This window comes from Amia ocellicauda, chromosome 23 (assembly GCF_036373705.1).
Source record: "Amia ocellicauda isolate fAmiCal2 chromosome 23, fAmiCal2.hap1, whole genome shotgun sequence".
In the NCBI taxonomy this organism is placed as follows: domain Eukaryota; kingdom Metazoa; phylum Chordata; class Actinopteri; order Amiiformes; family Amiidae; genus Amia; species Amia ocellicauda.
In genome coordinates this window covers 18213794-18235298 of record NC_089872.1, presented here as the reverse complement: position 1 = coordinate 18235298, position 21505 = coordinate 18213794, and the positions used below count along the sequence as shown (strand labels likewise).

Sequence of the window (21505 nt, the reverse complement as noted above, 5' to 3'; positions counted from 1 at the left end):
CACTTGCCGCACAGGAAACAATATTGAAGGCGCCGGTTGTTCAGTACTCCGCCCTGTAGATGGCGCTGTGACCCCGACTCTCCGCCACTGACCTTGTTATTTGGCCACAGAGATTAAAACAGTTACCTTTTTCCGGTTTATATGCACATGTGGGATCTGAAGTGAGGTAGGGCTGCATTTTTAGCACATGTATTTCAAATGTTTAATTTAATAGTATATTTGATAGTAGAGTAATGTGTGTTTGTGAAGAGGAGTGTTGTTTGTAGCGGAGATCTGTGTGTAGTTTAACGTGGGTTTTATTTTACATGATCGGGAGTTAGGCTATACATATTTTTTTATTACAGAGAAAATAACTACCGTTCAGTTTCTATTAATTATGAACTTTGAGGAGAGTTCGTGTGGCACATTATTAATGCATTACAGTATCCATTTACATATTTACTCTGTTTGTACCTATTGTATAAGCAGTACCCTTTAACATAATACAGGCGTGTCAAATATAACAAAAAACGGTATTCTGCAAATATTGATTGTCGTTTAAACATGTTGTTGTAAGTATAGGTAGATTTCTATAGCCTACCGTATAGAAAGCGAGAAGACCGCAGTACATTACAGTGTTATGTAAATGCACATAAGCATTTTGATATTTGCAGAGGGGTTGTATCCAGTGTCTTTATATCATGATTTTTTATGTTTATTTCTTCTTGTTTTTTTAGGAAACTGTTTATTACACTTCAAAATGACCTCCCTAGCCAACCAGCTCAAACGGCTGGCTTTGCCACAGAATGACCCCAGTCTTCTGTCTCGGAAGGAGGTGGACTCCCTCCTGTTTGACCCCAAAGAGGCAGCCACCATCGATAGGGACACTTTCTTTGCAATTGGTAAGTGCTTCTATATAATATATATAGAATAATCTGTGTTCAGTTGCAGTCCCTGTCTGTCTGCGGTTACCAGTCACTGTCCCTGCTGCTTTCCGGTGCTCATCCACTTTTCGCTCTGCTACCGTGACAGGGTGTACCGGACTGGAGGAGCTGCTGGGGATTGAGCCCTGCTTGGAGGAGTTCCAGGACACTCTCTTCAGCCAGGCCTCCAAAGGTCTGGAGCGCAGCGTTCAGACCAAGGAGGTTAACAAACAGCTGGACGTAGGCATCTCCTTGTTCCTCACTCGCCTGTCCCCGTACTTCATGCTCAAGCCGGCACAGAAATGCCTGGAGTGGCTCATTCACAGGTAAAGCCGGTTCCTCATTCGGTACGCCGTTATTATCGCCAATCGATCGCATTCCTACACAGTAGAGTAGGGGTTCCCAATACTGGTCCTTGAGGCCCACTACCCTGATGTTTTTTATTCCAACCAAGCTCAATTACTGGACTAGAGCATCAGAATAGCATGTGATTGTTTAGAACCATTCCCAGCTTAAGAGACGGCTTCATTCTCTGTGTTTCCCGATGTGTTGGAGGAAATCGATCGATTGTGTGTTAATAAAATACCTGTAAAGCAGTTGAATTGCATCTACTGTGTTTAACCCAGATGGACAAAATGAGAGCTGTAAGGAAAGTTAATCTGCACAACTTTTAAAATGTATCGGTTGGTATGTTCATTTGAGCTTTGCCAATCCATCACAAACAGATTTCCTTTGGTTAGATTACTAAGATTGCCAACATTGCCCAACAGGTTCCACATCCACCTTTATAACGAAGACAGCCTGATCGCCTGTGCGTTGCCGTATCACGAGACCAAAGTGTTTGTGAGAGTAATTCAGCTGTTAAGGATCAGCGCCCCGACCCACCGCTGGCATTGGCTGCATCCCGTCAAGGTAGCGTGTCCCAGTTCCTGGCTCTGTCTTTTCGGCTTGAGCATTCCTTTATTTGTATGGGTGCATTATAGGACGCACAAGGAAGGGTATCTGGGTTTGATAATGAACCTGGCTGGTAATTCTATTTGACTGATTTCTCCTCCTTGTTTGTTCTCTTCAGAAAGCTGGGGTCCCACTGGCCAGAAGCACCTTAATAACTCATTGTTATAAAGACTTAAGCTTCCTGGACTTCATCTGCAGTCTGGTGACAAAATCTGTCAAGGTACTGATCGTCCATCAGTCCTGAAATTGTTTAATTGTTAGTATACATTTGTTTGGAAGCTGAAGAAGAATGCTGCCAGAATCATCCTTAAAAAATAATTCCACATTTTGAGTTTAATGCAGAGATTTTTCATCTAAGCAGAGCATATTCAGAACGTGTCCTTTACCGTTCTTTTATTTGTTTCATGCATGTCTTCAGATACATTAATAGTTTCAGCTGCTGGCCATTTCAACTGTTGTCTCTTGTTTTTCTTCCTGCAGGCTTACTCTGGGTTTTCTGGGAACTGTGCTCAGCTCAGAGTGGTTTTCTCTTTCTATGCGTCCACCATCGTTCCTGCCTTGGATGCTGTAGCAAACATTAATGACTCTTTGGTGGCCAAACTGCTGCCTTGTATACAAAAGGTAAGAAAAAGAATGTGCTTTTCTTTCTTCTGTAAGCTTTCAGCCAAATTTGCAGACTAGTCATTTATTTTTGTGAAAACACTTTCGGTTTTTCTTTCCCTCCCTTCTTTTTCAGGGTCTGAAGTCCTCTTTGATGGACTATAAGGCTGCCTCCTACATGATTGTGTGTCAGCTGGCCGTGAAGGTGGTGATGGAGCCATCTTTAGTCAACACCCTCGCTGTTCAGGTCTGCAAGTCTCTCTCCAAGGATCCCACGCTGCCCAGGGAAGGGTTGGGTTGCCTGATTGTTCTAGTGCAAAACCAGAAAGAAAACTGTCTGGAAAAGAAGTGAGTCTGAATAGATTTTCCTTTTTCAGTCTTATGAAGCTCCTCCCACAACATTTTGTCATGTTTGGCTACAATGTCAATGCTCTCTGATGAAATGTGATCCAGAGCACTTAAAAATGTTTCCTGCAGGGGGAGGAGTTATTAACCAATCTGTAAATAGAAATACACTCACCTAAAGGATTATTAGGAACACCTGTTCAATTTCTCATTAATGCAATTATCTAATCAACCAATCACATGGCAGTTGCTTCAATGCATTTAGGGGTGTGGTCCTGGTCAAGACAATCTCCTGAACTCCAAACTGAATGTCTGAATGGGAAAGAAAGGTGATTTAAGCAATTTTGAGCGTGGCATGGTTGTGGTGCCAGACGGGCCGGTCTGAGTATTTCACAATCTGCTCAGTTACTGGGATTTTCACGCACAACCATTTCTAGGGTTTACAAAGAATGGTGTGAAAAGGGAAAAACATCCAGTATGCGGCAGTCCTGTGGGCGAAAATGCCTTGTTGATGCTCGAGGTCAGAGGAGAATGGGCCGACTGATTCAAGCTGATAGAAGAGCAACTTTGACTGAAATAACCACTCGTTACAACCGAGGTATGCAGCAAAGCATTTGTGAAGCCACAACACGTACAACCTTGAGGCGGATGGGCTACAATAGCAGAAGACCCCACCGGGTACCACTCATCTCCACTACAAATAGGAAAAAGAGGCTACAATTTGCACAAGCTCACCAAAATTGGACAGTTGAAGACTGGAAAAATGTTGCCTGGTCTGATGAGTCTCGATTTCTGTTGAGACATTCAGATGGTAGAGTCAGAATTTGGCGTAAACAGAATGAGAACATGGATCCATCATGCCTTGTTACCACTGTGCAGGCTGGTGGTGGTGGTGTAATGGTGTGGGGGATGTTTTCCTGGCACACTTTAGGCCCCTTAGTGCCAATTGGGCATCGTTTAAATGCCACGGCCTACCTGAGCATTGTTTCTGACCATGTCCATCCCTTTATGACCACCATGTACCCATCCTCTGATGGCTACATCCAGCAGGATAATGCACCATGTCACAAAGGTCGAATCATTTCAAATTGGTTTCTTGAACATGACAATGAGTTCACTGTACTAAACTGGCCCCCACAGTCACCAGATCTCAACCCAATAGAGCATCTTTGGGATGTGGCGGAACGGGAGCTTCGTGCCCTGGATGTGCATCCCACTAATCTCCATCAACTGCAAGATGCTATCCTATCAATATGGGCCAACATTTCTTAAGAATGCTTTCAGCACCTTGTTGAATCAATGTCAAGGCAGTTCTGAAGGCGAAAGGGGGTCAAACACAGTATTAGTATGGTGTTCCTAATAATCCTTTAGGTGAGTGTATATCAGGGATGACTTTGATGCACATTTCCCTAAGCAATAAACACTTATTTCATGACTAAACCAATAAGTCTCGATGGAGCAAAGAGCTTAATGTATCTTTCATCTCCCGTGTCCAGGACCTATACCCATCTCTGTGGCATCCCTGACCTGGTGTCCAGACTCCAGGAGATTGCAGCGGTGCACGACATTTCTCCCCTGCTGCGCTACCTGCTTCCACACCTCGTCCACTATGTCGTCGCGCACGGTGGTAAGTCTGATAGGAGTCGGTGCTGCTTTCATTGATCTGGGCTCGAGAAGCACCTGCAATGACGGTTCGGAAAGCAAAACATCGGCTTTTTCTTGCAGGTGAATTGCAGGCGGAAGACAGTGTCAACTTCGAGGACCTGCTGGGTTCTGTGCTTCAGAGTCTTCCTCTAGACAACGGCTTGGACCACGTGGCAGCCAAGTAATGCTCTTAATTATTCCATTTGTACTCTTTGATTTGAATGATTGTACTCCCAGCATTCAATGGTCTTGCATCTCATCATCATGCTGCTTGATGTTTTCCCTCAGGATTCTCCTCCAGGAGTACATTTACTACGGCAAAAAGAAACGGCTCACCTCTATTGGTATCTCCAGCCTCAACCAGCGCCTGCTGCCATTCGTACGGACATTCGAGTCCAAGTAAGGGAGCTCCTCCGATCCGCTGCCGACTGCCTCCCCTACAGACACTTTCAACGTGAGGAAAAGCAAGTTCATTTCTCCCGCCTCATACCTGTTGTGCTTGTCCGCCGTTGTAGGTGTCCAGGAGCCTTAGACAGCATCTTAGAGGGACACCTGACTGACACCATCTCGGGCAAGGAGGAGCAGAACCTCTTCCATCAGTTCATCACACTCTCCACGAGCAGCGGCAAGTACAAGGTACAGGACCAGGGAGATGAATCTCACGGTCGAAACATGACTACCAGAGAGGAGGGACATCAAATTTTTGTTGTTGTTGTTGTTGTTGTTATATCTTATATTTCATGTCCCACCCACCTCTCTGTCTCCATTTTCGCTGTAGATCTTGGCAGATGTGGACACCTCCTTGCTGCTCAGCCTGAACCACCCTCTCCCCGTGGTGAGGATACTGGCCGTCAAGCACCTGAAGATGATCATTGGATCACGGCAGGTGAGTCCTCTGAACCTCTGTACACCATGCTGCTCCCCTAAAGGTCTGCTGATGGAGAGGCGCTCAAGTTGCCGCTATGTGTTTTTGCAGGAGGGCTTCGACGAGGCGTTCCTGAGGGAGGCGGTGCTGGGCCGCATGAAGGACGACGTGCCCGAGGTGGTGCTGACCACCCTGCAGGCTCTGGAGGTCAGTTGGGTTGTATTGTGTGGCCGGGCTGACTGCAGTATGTGTGGTGAAGGCAACACCTGGACGTTTCCACAAGAGATAGGACCAGTCACTATGGTTCTAAAGAGTTCTGTCTACTTTTAAATAGTATTCTTTTTACGATGTGTGTTTTTAGATGAAGCACGTTCGCTTTTGTACTCCGTTTTGCTCTGATCCAATCTGAACTTGTGGGTTCTGATCCCGCAGGTCTACGCCGGTCAGCTGGGCCATGAGGAAACCGTCTCCTGTCTGCTCGCGCTTTTCCAGCGGGTCGATCTGTCGAAGAACGGAAATTGGTGAGCCTCGAGCCATCGCTGTCCGTCACCCCGTAGTCGCAGCTCAATTCAAGGGGCTGGAAGGGATTAAGTTCGAATGACTGTCGTGTGTTTTTCTCCCAGGTGTGCGGTCCTCAAGGAAGCCGTACGGATGCTGGATGACATGGAGCTCATCCAGGGATGTCCAGATGTGAAAGCCAGGGTTGTGATGGAGCTGCTTCCCTTCTTGCCGGTCACGTCCCCCTATCCAGAGTCTCCCGAGCAGCAGATATCCAACTGCATCACCAGCTCCAAACTGCTCTCCCAACATCCCCTCATCCATGGCTGGGACAATGGTAAGAGTTAAATATAACAAATTTGTGATATTCACGTAGTTTCATTGCAGCGCACAAGGCGTTCGTTAACCCTCTTCCGATGGAACGCAATGCTTTCATCTTCGCGAGTACAAACATGAAGGTCACATCAATGCGGTACTTCTTGTGATTTGTTCTGAATCGTCTGAAAATACTTATTTTTTAAACCGAGCGCCCGTCTCTCCCCAGCTTATGCGCAAGTGTTGGCCTCAACCCATTTGGCACATGTCATGGGAGTAGCCAATCAGGAGCTCATCTCAATCCTGACCAGAAACCTGTCTGCCATGGAAGCTTCTACAAAACACCACACCGTAAGTATCTCAAAGACAAGTGCCATGGCCTGCTTGGGAAAAACAGGGATATTCTTCATAAGATTGAAGAACACAGTCAAAAAGATAAGAAGTCATCTGCATAGCTGTGTAATGGTTCATTGCATTCTCAGAATACACAGATGAAGAAGTTACACATTTATATGGATAAGGACGTCTGCCAAGAAATAAAAATAATAATAATAATAATAATAATAACCCCCCAAAAAATACAGGTTAACCCAGAGCTCTCCTCTCCTCTGAAGTGAAGAAAATAACCAGGGATGTGAATTGGAGAAGCCTTTTTATATCTTCAGATAGACAACAGGTTGCAGTCTTATCTATCAGAAGTGATTACATCTCGTTAATAGTTGTACAAAATACATTTACTACTTTAACAATTTAAACAATATAAAGAAAATCATAAAAGTAAATTGTCCCACTGCAGTTGTAACTGACATAATCTAAGAAAATGAGTGGATGTTCATCACTTAATAGTTTATCTATTCATATTTTATATGCCTTTTTAGATTGACGACCTCATCGCAATAGCTGGGAGTCGGACGTCCAGTGTTCGAGACAGAGCAACGTTCATGATCCTGGCCTACACTCTGGTCCACAGCCTGGAGTCTATATCTGCGCCACAGCACTTAGAAACCGCCGTGAAAGTGTACGACCTGCTGGAGCCCAAACTACACAAGCTGGTCAACAAAGGCCTCACTGAGGTAAGCGGGGGAAACCTATAATCAAAGGGCAGGAGAGGATTTTCCAGGTCTATTACAGAACATACTAAATGCTGAAGGCATTTTACCACACGTAGAGGCGTTTGTTTGTTTTGTTTGTTTTTTCTTCCCTGAACTCCACATGTCTTGTGTTTTTTGCAGGAATTTGGGGTCACTGGCTATCCAGAGTTGTATGAGGGCCATTTTCCTCCTGTGGACCTCATGAAGGATTTCCTGGAAAACCTCCAGATGGGAAGCAAAGCTGAGAAGGAACACTGCGCCCTGCTGGCGGGGCTTCTCAGGATGTTCATATCCGCTCTGAGATGTACCGATCCAGCTTTCAAAGGTATGACAGTGTGTCCTGTGCGTGGACAAGTTAGCATTATCCACTACATCACGACAATCTAAAACAATTCGATTGACAAACCAAATTTGAGTGTTCTAGCTTCAAGAAAAAATTCACTTCAAGGATTCAAACATAGTTCTTTGCTTCCTGCTCCTTAGGAAAGACCTGGTGGAACCCTGAGACCCTGGACGCCCCGACCAGTTCCTACCTGCGTCTGCTGTGCAAGATCTTCGACGTCACTCTCACTGGGGCCAGCCAAGCACAACTGGCCGGCAGCTTCAGGGCTCTGACGCAGCTCCTGTTTCAGGTAGGCCCGTCTAGAACTAGACTAGACTGATCGAACTCCCGGTGCTGGAGATGAGTTCTGTGCCTTTCTCGGGACGTCCCACCCATTGCTGCTGTGCTTTTTCAGATGCACTTCCGGGACCCCCGAGAGCTCTTCAAGTTCCTGTCTTTACTGTGGGGCTACAGCGCCAACCTGAGCGACCAGCTGGGCTGCCGAGTGTCGGCGGTGCTCCAGACCCAGGCTCTTTACATGGGCCGGGCTCTTCTGGCGGCCCAACCCAGGGACATTGTGAAGCAGCTGGCCTCCGCCTCCTCGCCAGGTACCCTTCCTATGCTGCCCCGGACCACTGGGAGCATAGCAATGCGGTACCGTGTGCTTCCCAACACGGGGAAACCATGCCACCTCCTGTCTCAGTAAAACCCTGACTCAACTTGGGTATATTTAACACCTGCAGTAGAAAACCAAAATGTATATAAGCATCCTGCCCCCACTAGTTCTCATGAGAGATAAAAAGAAGTCTATGAAACCGGTAAAGAGAATGCATTTAAAATGTTGCGTTGGCTCAGTTTTGCCATCTGGTAATTTGTGTGTGTGTGTCTGTCAGTGCCGGTGTCTCTGCTCGTGTGTGTGAACAGCCCGCTGAGGGAGGTGCGCCGGGCTGGGGCTGCCTGTCTGCAGGCGCTGGTTGGAGCCGACTCGTCTCCCTTTGGCCCGGTGGTAGAGAAGCTGGTGCAGGCCACAGAGGAGATCACTGCAGACCCCTCTCACATCAGCCAGGTACCCAGTCACCTTTCTTTATCCTGTTCTTGACGTGTAATCATAAACTGTAGCTGGCCCAGGGGCTTGCTTCTCATCAGGTTGGCCTTGTAGGCTTTGTAAAACCAGCTTGGAGGTTTGTTGAATATGTTGTATTTCCTGTTTCAGAGACCATTCTTTCTAGAAACATCTTTGTGTATTTATAAATGTATAGTCTATAGTCAAGGAGTTTGTAGCTCACTGTCTGTCTGGTACTGTTTATAAGACTTGGCACTATCGGTGCTTGGGTTGCAATTAATCTTTCTGACCAAGGGTGCGTTTACATGGCCAGCTCGTGATTAAAGCATGTGACGTAACTGCTGGCTGTGTGCCTCTGTGCAGGCCCTGGGACACCTGTTCAAGGAGCTTCCCGCTCCGGGGAAAGGGAAATCTGGAGACGGGAAGCTGGCCGTGGCCCTGCAGCAGCTCCTGCACTGTGCCCAGGACCCCGAGTGCCCCTCCTACACCGCCAAGGGGCTGCTGAGGGTCCTGAAGGAGGTCAACGGAGAGGTAGGGCTCCCGTTACTGCTGTTTCAATTGGGCAATGTCTGTACACTCTTGTGTGAAAGTAAGAGGATGTATTTTTAATTTTAACTGATTTGGGGTGTCAGTGACAGCTACAGTGTTCAGTGTGGCCCTTCCTTTCTTCCTCTCAGGAGGTGCTGTCTGTGTTGCTGCCCGCCATGGATCGGCTGCTGGAGAAGTGTGGCCAGGAGCCCCCGCAGCTCCTGAAGGACGAGGCCCTGCTGCTGCAACTGCTGCTGGGAAAGTACAATGAGTGGTCCGCCCCACTCCTGGCCAGGGACCCGCGCTGCACGGAGCTCCTCGTCCGGGCCCTGCACTCCTCCCGGCAGCCCTACCAGAGGATGCCCAGCTTCCAGATCCTGGCTCTCGAGCAGGTGTGTGGAGGGAATCTCGGGAGTGTGTTCGGTTGTGTTTGTTCATTTTTCTCTCTCTTGGGAAGAGGTTAATCGTTTGACAGTGTCATGGTCATGAATATTCATGAATATCGCAACACTCATGGTCTCTCCGTTGTCTTTCCAAAGATCACGAAACCCTTCTTCGCTACCCTGGCAGATGAGATACAGCAGAAACTTCTGGGCGTGATCTTCGACCTCCTGGTGGAGTGCAAGAGTCCAGCCTGTGCACAGGCTGTGAACGGTGTTTTCAAAGCTGTAAGTTTTATTATTTATAATACTTTTTGCCTCATCACTATGGCTGCTGTGTAGCTTAACCCTCACTGTGTTGTGTTGCCACAGATAGCTGTAGATGGCGAGCAGGTGGCCAATGAGCTGGTCCCCGCAGACAAGCCCAAGGCCTCGGGCACCGTCCAGCAGGCCCGGAGACAGAAGATGCAGCAGCAACGGTAAGAGATGGAGAAACCTATAAAACCAAACTGAATGATCTTCAGTCACGGGCCCTCCTAGACTGTGGTCCATACGGCCAGATGAAGAAAGATCTGAAGAAGTGTGTGTTAACGCACCATGGGGTCAGACCTGGGTGTGATGTAACAGTCTGTGTATCTGTGTCAAACAGGAAGTCCTCGGCAGCCGAGACAACAGCAGATAGGGCTGCGACGTACTGGCAGCGCGTGACTCTCATCCTGGAGCTCCTGCAGCACAAGAAGAAACTCAAGAGGCCCCAGATGTTGGTCCCGGCCCTGTTCACTCTCCTGTCCAGGTGACCCCAGTCAAGACCTGCTCATTCTTGTGCTTTAAATATGCCGTTTTAGAGGCTCTTGGAGACTTCACCTTTAGAAAACCCATACCATCACTTTTTAGATCAGTTAGAAAATATATATAATATAAGGAAAGACCCATCCCACCACTGTCACACCCTCAAAGGAGAGTAAACCAAACCGCGTCGCACTTTTAATGAACGAAAAATGGCAAATCTGGAGTCTGCTGCTCTTGTCCTTTTCTGCTGCTTCAGTGTTTGAACCCCCCCCTGCCTGTCCTGCAGGTGTCTGGAACGCGTGGGTCCCGAGCACAGCAACGTGGAATACACCAAGCAACTGGTCCTCGGCTGCCTGCTCAACACCTGCCACAAACTGTCCCCCGAAGGTGGGCCCGTCAGCAAAGGTCAGCCTCTTTTACATCTGTCCGCCGTGCATTTACCTGGCCGTTTTGATAGGGTTAACCAAACAAGAACTGATGCAAATATATGGACAATAGCTTTGCATTTATTGCATGTTGTGCTCACAGTTTTTGCATGTGTATGAGTAAGTTTTGTGTATTTCTTGTAAGTTGGATTGGTGAGAAACAGCTGCTGCCTCGTTTATCACAGAGCGAGAGATATGACGTGTCTGTGTGCATTCCTTACTAAATTACCCCCTTCACTCCAGATGTCCTGGAGGAGGAGAAGTTCAACGTGGAGCTGATCGTGCAGTGCGTGAGGTGCTCCGACATGCCACAGACGCACCACCACTCCCTGTTGCTCCTAGGGGCGGTGGCAGGAATGTTCCCAGTAAGTTAATTATCGTTTCCATAGGAAGCAGCTCTTGTAACCGCTTTTCATGCCTACTCTTGGATCAGAGTGAGGATGTGCGGCGGAGCTGGTCCTGAACCCGCCCTGTTCGAGTGTTGTGATGTAACATGCAGATTGGCACGTAAACATCCAGGTGACCGTGCTGAATCTGTGCTGTCTTCTCTTCCACAGGAAAAGGTTCTGCACAATATAATGCCCATATTTACCTTCATGGGGGCAAATATTATGAGGCTGGATGACACCTACAGCTTCCAGGTCATCAACCGGACAGTGCAGACCGTGATCCCTGCTCTCATAAAGGTGTGTGCTGCACCGACACTCCCAGCCTAAACCATCTTCACCATAACCTAGGAACCAGTCCTTCTAAACAGTAACACAAGTCAAGATTCAGTATGCATCTAATCTGCGTCTGGCCATGTTTTTATTTTTAACTCTTTACACTCCACCCATTATCATTGGATCATCTTGCGATAGGGTAATAAAATAGTATTTTTATCAAAACTACAAAATACACTCACCTAAAGGATTATTAGGAACACCTGTTCAATTTCTCATTAATGCAATTATCTAACCAACCAATCACATGGCAGTTGCTTCAATGCATTTAGGGGTGTGGTCCTGGTCAAGACAATCTCCTGAACTCCAAACTGAATGTCTGAATGGGAAAGAAAGGTGATTTAAGCAATTTTGAGCGTGGCATGGTTGTGGTGCCAGACGGGCCGGTCTGAGTATTTCACAATCTGCTCAGTTACTGGGATTTTCACGCACAACCATTTCTAGGGTTTACAAAGAATGGTGTGAAAAGGGAAAAACATCCAGTATGCGGCGGTCCTGTGGGCGAAAATGCCTCGTTGATGCTAGAGGTCAGAGGAGAATGGGCCGACTGATTCAAGCTGATAGAAGAGCAACTTTGACTGAAATAACCACTCGTTACAACCGAGGTATGCAGCAAAGCATTTGTGAAGCCACAACACGTACAACCTTGAGGCGGATGGACTACAACAGCAGAAGACCCCACCGGGTACCACTCATCTCCACTACAAATAGGAAAAAGAGGCTACAATTTGCACAAGCTCACCAAAATTGGACAGTTGAAGACTGGAAAAATGTTGCCTGGTCTGATGAGTCTCGATTTCTGTTGAGACATTCAGATGGTAGAGTCAGAATTTGGCGTAAACAGAATGAGAACATGGATCCATCATGCCTTGTTACCACTGTGCAGGCTGGTGGTGGTGGTGTAATGGTGTGGGGGATGTTTTCTTGGCACACTTTAGGCCCCTTAGTGCCAATTGGGCATCGTTTAAATGCCACGGCCTACCTGAGCATTGTTTCTGACCATGTCCATCCCTTTATGACCACCATGTACCCATCCTCTGATGGCTACTTCCAGCAGGATAAGGCACCATGTCACAAAGGTCGAATAATTTCAAATTGGTTTCTTGAACATGACAATGAGTTCACTGTACTAAACTGGCCCCCACAGTCACCAGATCTCAACCCAATAGAGCATCTTTGGGATGTGGTGGAACGGGAGCTTCGTGCCCTGGATGTGCATCCCACAAATCTCCATCAACTGCAAGATGCTATCCTATCAATATGGGCCAACATTTCTAAAGAATGCTTTCAGCACCTTGTTGAATCAATGCCACGTAGAATTAAGGCAGTTCTGAAGGCGAAAGGGGGTCAAACACAGTATTAGTATGGTGTTCCTAATAATCCTTTAGGTGAGTGTATATAAAGATGCTTGGCTTGTTCGAAACTAGAAACCGGGAGCTTTCAAACTATCTAGCCTGAGCTGCAGATTTGCACAATCTGACATTTCTCGCAGTGCACAGAGCTAATTTGCATAGGCTCCCGTTTTTGTTTTTTATTCGGTCAGCCGATTTAACCCTTTATAATCCCAGAAGGCCACACACTTGTATTTCATTTGATATTAGATGAATGTATATGGCATAAACTATCAAGGAGCTACCCCCAAATAAACAAAGAAGGAAAGGGCCTAGTCTAAATTGTTAAAACTATGCTTTTGTGTTTCAGGCGCATGAGGGTGGCTCCTCGCAGTCCACAGAGGACATGGAGACGGTGGTGACCCGGATCGTCCACGTCTTTGTGGACGCCCTGCCCCACGTCCCTGAGCACCGGCGCCTGCCCATCCTGAGCCAGCTGGTGGGCACCCTGGGGCCACAGCGCTTCCTCTGGGTGCTACTACTGCTCCTCTTCAAGCAGCACGCCACCAGCACTGCCACCAGCAGCGCCGAAAAGGTAGGACACGCCTGAGCTGCCGTCAGCCTGGCGCCGAGCCACCTGGCCCTTGGACCAATGTGTCGCGCTGTTTGACAACACAGGGTTTGGCAGTAACTTTTTAACTGCCGGTTGAACAATAACAGGAAAACTAAAGTGCAGATCCAAGTTGCTGAGTAAATGTTGTACAAAAATTTTAATAATGGAACATCAGTGCTTGTGAAGCTACAATATCTGGGGGGGTATCTCCAGCAACTGGATGAGCAAGTAGATGAGGTGGGGCAGGATGTATTAAAAGTTCTCTTCTCTGTCCCAACAGGACGCTGTTCTAGAGCGAGACGTGGAGTTCTGGATCTCCATCTGCTGTGAATTTGAGGTGCAGGACCAGCTGGCCTCTCTGGTCAAAGTGCTCAAGTACCTGACCACCTTACCCGAGGACAAGGACGAAGGTGACTACAGACTGCTTTTCCAGTCATATGTTTCTATGGGAGTTTAAAGCTGGAAAAGTTAGTGCGGGCCTGGTCTCCCATTGTTGGCTGTGGACATGAAATGCGACTGTGACCATTTTACTTTTGGCAGCATTCAGGCCGTATGTCATAACATTAACAGGCAGCGTTGTACCGTGTGTTCTGGTATGCTTCCAAAATGAGCAGTCATTTCCTCATGTAGACCTGTCCGCTAATTAAACATTAGCAAACGGACTGACCAATCCAGCATAATCCTCATGTCCCAGCCACATTTAACATTCAACAATAGAAGATTAAAGATTTCCTCTTCTGTGAAAGTCTCAGTTTATTTGTAGATGGTCTAGTTGATGTTAGTCCTGCTAACCATTGGGAACCTATCCCTCTAAACTCCTTGTGCTTTGACAAGGCCTGGGAAGGAGAAAGTCTACTCGGAGGAAGACGAAGAAGGATGAGGCAGAAGACCTGATGTTCAGCGTGGAGGCGCACAGTGGCAAAGAGCTGCGCCACTTCAAGTTCCTGTCCGTGTCCTTCATGGCCCAGCTGTTGGCCTCGCACACTTTTGTTGGGAAGGTACGAGTCAAGGGCATTGTGTCTCCATAGCATCCGAAAGAAATGGGGTTTGGGGTCAGCTTCTATTGTCCCTGGATAGCAATGACTCGTACTATTATTCCTTGTCATAGACTATTAATGACAAAGATTTCCTAAAACGCATTCTTCAAATTATTAACATTATTGCGCTTCATTCCGGAACACTGCTTTCTGTTCTGGTTCCGTCCAGTTCAGCACAATGCCTCGCAGGTTCAAATTGTGTTCCTTGTGTTTTCTAGGTGGCTAATTGCGACGAAGCACAACAAGAAAGACTGCAGAGCTTTGAGCAAAGGTATGCGTCATCACGGCCAATATTATAAAGCACAGTGGTGGATTATATCTGAGACTGAAGTCGATCCCACAAGCATAATTTCTTACTTTTCTTTCTCAAATTGCCAATCTTCTAAAACCAGTTGATCAGAACATTGATGTGGAAAAACAAAACCTACACTTCTACAGAAACGTGGTGTTGTGTACAAACTGGCTGGTGACAGGCTTGTATCTTTTCAGCCTGCTGGAGGAGGTGCTTCGATACATCAACTCTGTGGCTCACTGTGTGGAGGAGAACTCGGACAAAGCCACCGCCAAGTTTTGGAGGGCTCTGCTCAACAAGTCCTACGATGTTCTTGATAAGGTAAAAAAAAAAAAAAAAAAACATCTTTAAATCAATGTTATCGGTTTCCTTTTTGGCTTCGAATAGTGGTGAGTTCGGTTATATGTAAAACTAGTGTGTCATTTTGTGTGCAGGTGAACGCCCTGCTGCCCACCGACACCTTCATCCCCGTGATGAGAGGCCTCATGGGGAACCAGCTTCCCTCTGTGCGGCGGAAGGCCATGGACCTGCTCAACAACAAGCTGCAGCAGAAGGTGCACTGGCAAGAGGGGCAGGTGAGTCGCAACATCCTCCAAAACCCCTCCGTTCACAGTGACAATGGCATTAGCAGCCTGGTGATTATAATGACCTTTGTGGTCGTGGTGGTTATGTAGTAACTGACCGAGACCCCCATAAGGGTTGTGCTCAGAAGTCGAGAACCTGTGACGAGTCGTGAGCGCCGGCCTTTGCTGATGTTGCAGGTGGAGTTGATGTTGGAGCTGACAGGAGAGCTGCTGGCCATCGCGGGGCGTGGTCAGCAGGAGCAGGAGCAGGCCATCAACCGGCAGACCGCACTCTACAGCCTCAAGCTCCTCTGCCGCAGCTTCGGCGCTGCCCACCAGGAGGCCTTCGTGCCCGTGCTGAGGGCCGCCGTGGACCTTGTCACCGCGGAGGGCGAGGAGAGGAACGTCATGGGTAGCGCCCTGCTCTGCATCGCCGAGGTCACCAGCACGCTCAAGGCCCTGGCCGTCCCGCAGCTGCCGAGGTAAGATGGATGGAGGGGCTCTCGGCGTGGTCGGCAGAGATCTTGTCCTCTGTCCTCCTAGCTGGAGATCGAGTTAAAGTATTTTGAACCTGAGTCATATGTGCAGGGAGAATTGCACGTCTTAAATAAATTGAGGACACGTGCACAGGTCTTTTTATTTGTGTTTTTTTATATTGGTAATTGAAACGGAGTCTCTCTGTGATGTTCCAGACTGATGCCGGCTGTGCTGATGGTTCTGAGCGACAGGAAGGAGCTGCTCTCCAGCGAGATCTACCTACTGAGTGCGGTGACGGCTCTGCAGAAAGTGACTGAGACACTCCCCCACTTCATCAGCCCATATCTCCAGGTCATCGCAGTGGAGGTAGGCAGCAGTCTTCAGCGTGTGGAGCTGAGGGAACCAAGCCGAGTGATACAGAAAAGCCTGTTTCCCTTTGTTACATCAGTTTGTGGGCTGAACTGTGTAAAACGGCAAATTGTAATCATCAAATATTCTCCACAGCCCATTGTACAGCTTAAAAAAAAGTGTTTACTACAAGGACTATTAGGTGTCATTTTAATGTCATTGTTTAAATGTGTCAACAGGTGACGCACCTGACCCGGGTGGTAGAGAAGGCGTCCCAGTTCCCCCAGCTGGGCGTGCGGCTGGCCTCTCTCAGATTGACACTGGCCACCAAGCTGCCCCCTCGCGTGCTGCTGCCCACTGTCACCAAGTGCTACAGTCAGCTGGTCTGCTCCCACCAGGTAGGTGACGGTAGGGACGCAGACACGAGTGAGGCTCGTCCTACCGTGTCTTGGCACCTGTTGAGGCCCTGTAGGCAGTACACTGAAGACTAAATTAAACTGATTTTTGTTTCCGTGTGGTAGAGTCAACTTGGCCCTCTGATGGACATCCTGAAGGAGCACATAGGCCACATGCAGCGCGACCTGCTCGCCTCCCACCAGTCGGAGCTCACCGGCTTCTTCCTCACGGCGCTGAACTTCAGAGCGCAGCACGCGCAGGTGAGCGTCCCCAGAGGGCTTGCATGTGATGAGACTGTCTCATCTTAGGCTTCTGCTAGGGCTCCACTATGGGCTGTCACTTTTCTGATTGAATAGGTTTATATATTTTTTAATTTATTTCTTAGCAGATGTCCTTGTCCAGGCCGACTTAAAAAATATAAGTAACTTTACAAATTCACAATTTACACAAGTGCATATGAGATATGCAGTAAACAATATATAAGGTCTTACATCCTAGATTGTAAAAGTGCAGCTAATAGACTAATTTCTCTGACCTCACAGTAAGTACACCCATTATGCTTCTTGTGTTGTGAAATGATTGTTTTTTCCTTCCTGTAATTAAAGTATATTTCCTAAGACCCTCTATTTTTTAAGGCAAGTGGTACTGCCCCTCCCCCATCTCCAGGCTTGTGTATTCACCTTAGGACATGTCTGTTTGCGTTTCGTGTTCGTGATGTTTCAGGATGAGCTGCAGAAGGCTGGCGAGACAGAGGGCCATGTCATCGACTGCCTCCTGGCCATGGTGATGAAGCTCTCGGAAGTGACCTTCAGGCCTCTGTTCTTTAAGGTACCAGTCTTGGAAGAAGACTTTTAAAACTAAACCATTTACGCAGTGTGACACAGTGGGGGGGTTCTTGGCCGTCCCTGGGAATCGTGTGGCCATGAATATGCGTGGGCAGTTGTAAATTTAAGAGTAGCCTTGAAAAAGACTCTATGTAAAACCTAGTGGAGGTGGTGAACTATACTTGTGGAGCATGTTCCTGTCTGTCCCTGGGCCACTAAACTCTGCACTGCATTTGCTCTCTGGTACAAAGACCTGTGGGAAAGTATCCAATGTCCTTTTATCTGGTGAGAGGTGTGCTAGTAAGGTCCTGCAGGTGTGCACACCTATCGAAGAGCACCCAATCCTCGAGAATGTCCCATGCGTGTACCTATTTATACGTATCAGGCCATTTCATAGCATCAGCCCATGTGTGTTTTGTTCCTGCTGTATCTCATTGTGCAGCAGTCGGTTCATTGTGTGTGTGCTTTTCTGAACACACAGCTGTTTGACTGGTGTAAGACCGAGGGAGCTCCTAAAGACAGACTGATAACCTTCTACCGCCTGACGGACTGCGTCGCCGACAAACTCAAAGGACTGTTCCTGCTGTTCGCTGGCCACCTCATCAAACCATTCTCTGACCTACTAAACCAGACCAACGTCACAAAAACAGGTGTGTGTTTTTATCCTCGGGATTCGTTTATCATCAGCCTGAATCTCTCGGACAAGTCTTTCTGTATTATTCTGTTGACCGTAAGTAAATTAATATAATGCATGCTGTGAAGATGGATAGAAATGTAGGTGAAATAAACTTTATTCCAGGGATTTGGAGCAGAACTTTTTTATATTATAATTTTTTTGTTCCGTTCAGATTCACAATTTAACAATTAATCGTCAACACAGGTTTCTGACTGCGGCTCGGGAATAAATGCTTTGTTTTATTTTATTTTTTTGTGGATTTGAATTACCTAACACACCTGCACATTTTTTAAACCGCTATGTTATCTATTTATGCGAAGTGTGAGTTTTGATTTGCTAACGTTTGATATTGTAATTATTTTTTTTAATTAAATTTTAAATTTAATTTAATCACTTTGCCTTAACAAATCCTTACATAACGGGTCGAGCAAATCTGTACCTATCACTTTCTTTTGAGATGTCTGCATAAATTACAGGGTGACGGTCCCTGAGGTGTGTAAAGAAGTCTTGTTTAAAAATATTAAAATAAATGTGGAATGGGACAATAAAGCTAGATGATGATTTGACTTCAGAATTAGAATTGCAGTATGGAAAGTGCTTTAAAGTTCTGTTTTGCAAACTAACTCTGCAAGACTAAGGGCTGGTTTCACACACCCAAATTAGCTCTAATCATGGACTACCTAATGTTGTTATTTTAGATGGAGGGGTCAGAGACTAGTGCTTATCAAGGTCTGTGAAAGAGTTTTGTGCAGCTCCAGCCAAACACCTGCTAGATGCCTTGTTGTAACCTTGCAGGAATGTAAAAAAAAACTGCTTTGCAACTCAAATAGCTCAAATTTACTAAACAAATCAAACAACATGGGTAAATTAAACTTTTAATCTATAACTTCCCCAACCCAAAACCGGGAAAGTCGTTGAAAAGTCTTATTGTTTTCACTAGTGCTGTTTTGACCAAAGCAACATTCCTCTCGTGTTTCTCGCAAGTGAACGGTCCTGCTTATCGTCGGTTACCTCTCTGTCTTTCAGATGAAGCGTTCTTTGACTCGGAGGACAACATTGAGAAGAGCTGCTTGCTGCTGCAGTACGTCCTAGACAGTTTGCACAAGATCTTCCTGTACGACACGCAGCGCTTCATCAGCAAAGAGAGAGCCGAGGCCCTCATGGGACCCCTGGTCGATCAGGTATGCCGAACGTTGACCTGTGGCTGGGCGCGTTCTCACTGCATGGGCTTCCCTCGGGACAGGGCCCCGATCAGGCCATGCTGAGAGCTGTGGCACTCGTCCGTTGCACCATCCAACATGTTAATTTACTCCACAGATTCCTTACGGTCATCATAGTGACTGATTGATATTCTCAATGGATTCTGAAGATCTTGCTAACTCACTTGTGAGACTAGTCATTTGGGTTGAATAATATTAATGAACAACATATTTCTGTTAAGGAGCGTCTACTGAGGTTTCATCCTGTAGCTACCAGACCAGTATGATGGGTTGAATGGCCTTTTTCGGTTTGTAGCCTTATGTTATGAATTTGCAGTGAAAGCTCTTGTCCCTTGTCCTTAGCTGGAGAACACCCTAGGAGGAGAGGAAGAGTACCAGACCAGAATTACCAAGCACCTGGTCCCCTGCATCGCTCAGCTCTCGCTTGCCATGGGCGATGACTCTCAGTGGAAGACACTCAACTACCAGATCTTGCTGAAGACCCGACACTCCTCCCCCAAGGTGAGAACCTGTCCAGCACTGGGGGGGCGAACGAGAGACCTAATCTTGGGCTCTCCTGGAAGAAGCGTATTTTCTGCCATGTCTGATTTGATCCTGCTTAGAAATGGCAGTGTAAACTCTCAGCAATCGGATCAAGTGCACCTCTCTGGGATTTGCATAGTCAATGAAATCTGTGCCAGGCTGGTTATGGCGGTAAGACGGGTGAAGTTGGTTTTGCTGGTCTGTTTCCGTGTCGGTGACCCTGGGGTTGTGTAGCTCATGGAGGTCTTTGCTTGATTGACAGGTGCGATACTCTGCCTTGCTCCTGCTGCTGGAGCTGGCTAGCAAACTGCGGGAGAACTATATGGTGCTGCTGCCGGAGAGCATCCCGTTCCTGGCCGAACTGATGGAGGGTAAGCAGGGAACGCCGCACTCGCTCTCGTGGCCTCGCTCCCCCCGTACAGCGAGCCTCGGGACACTCGTTTTTGTTCATTAAATAAAAGGATGAGTACAAAAGGCACACAAGCTCCGCCCCCTGAAATGAATGCTGTTCGCTTTAACAAAGATCTACATCGGTGTCCCTCTCCGTGTCGTTGAAATATGCGTCTTCTCTTTCCAGATGAGTGTGAGGAGGTGGAGCACCAAGTTCAGAAGGTCATTCAGGAGATGGAGGTCATTCTAGGGGAGCCGCTCCACAGTTACTTCTAAAACCCAAGTTCCAGTTTCTGCAGAGGAACGCAACACCAGCGGCAGAGGTGACCTGTGACCTGCACAGGGGTGTGGCTGTTCTGAGCCAGTCGAGTTATGGAATAACTGGAATGGGGAAATGAATGCTCTCAGATCTGGTGCAATAGTAATAGTGGAGAGTTAACAATTCACCCAGTGCTCTCTGCTGACCCCAGGGTTTTAAAACTAAGGATATAGATGCAGCCATGCATTTAAAACTAAGGTCTTTTAAAAATAAAAAAGTGGACTTTGGTTTAAATGCTGGTTATTGGTGGCTTGGAGGATATAAGTATTCATTAAAGACTAAAAAAAGTATAGGTACGGGAAAAATCATCCAACATTCACAAAACCATTATAAAACACATACAAATAAAGAGAAACATGACTGCAGTCTTTCACTCCTGCATTTATTTATTCTCAAAATATCCAATGGTCTCTTCTATGTATTTTTCATTTGGCCCAGCCGGGAACATTGAATAAGATAAGTACATGGTTAGAATACATCGTAGTTTGGTCTCGTTTCCTTTATTTAATAGTCTCAAAGGAAACACTTGCATCTTTAAGTGTTAGATCCATACTGACTCTTTAATACACTTGAGTAATTCTAGGTGAACAACTTCAAAAAGAAAAGAAATTAACTAACAAAGAAGCTGGTGTGAAGAGCAACATTGTGTGATCTACTTCAAGGACCAGGTTTTAACGGATATTGTTTCAGTCAACATGAGCTTGTGTGGTCTGTGTATCCTCTGTGTACTGATGCCATCTGTTATATCTGTCAGTGGGTTCCTCTTAAAGTTGGAGTTTCCTTCAAGGACGTTCACCGTGTCTCAGTGTTATACACTGTATCCCAATAAACCGTTTGTTATATACAGGACTTGTTGTGGGTTTTTGTTTTGTTAGTCTGGTTTAAATTAAGTTTTGGTTGTATATGGTACATGTCAATGCAAGTGCACTAAAAATATCTCCATTGCTAAAAAACATACTCCCAGTAGTGTTTCATATTCCCTCTTGATTAATATATACCGGATGAGGTTAATCAAGGTGCCATAGGAGAGACCTCTGGACTGCTGGGCAGGTGC

The 21505-nt window shown here is 46.8% G+C and overlaps 1 protein-coding gene across 1 annotated transcript; it reads left to right on the top strand.

The window, feature by feature from the left end:
* Nucleotides 1-120: 120 nt before the first annotated feature.
* On the top strand, nt 121-21295 carry heatr1 (HEAT repeat containing 1). The gene is made up of 45 exons (XM_066696552.1): nt 121-166; nt 717-881; nt 1012-1228; nt 1673-1814; nt 1975-2076; nt 2337-2477; nt 2593-2804; nt 4298-4428; nt 4527-4626; nt 4734-4844; nt 4961-5081; nt 5224-5331; nt 5422-5517; nt 5743-5831; nt 5934-6145; nt 6353-6474; nt 7002-7196; nt 7356-7539; nt 7698-7846; nt 7952-8144; nt 8430-8602; nt 8963-9130; nt 9277-9519; nt 9667-9795; nt 9880-9986; nt 10157-10300; nt 10583-10701; nt 10965-11086; nt 11279-11407; nt 13145-13369; nt 13668-13797; nt 14222-14385; nt 14643-14695; nt 14914-15037; nt 15151-15291; nt 15478-15761; nt 15972-16122; nt 16344-16502; nt 16626-16760; nt 17224-17328; nt 17806-17974; nt 19027-19181; nt 19563-19721; nt 20005-20113; nt 20320-21295. The coding sequence occupies exons 2-45, from the start codon at nt 740-742 to the stop codon at nt 20406-20408; spliced, it is 6453 nt and encodes a 2150-aa protein (XP_066552649.1). The 5' UTR covers nt 121-166; nt 717-739; the 3' UTR covers nt 20409-21295.
* The last annotated feature ends 210 nt before the right edge of the window (nt 21296-21505 follow it).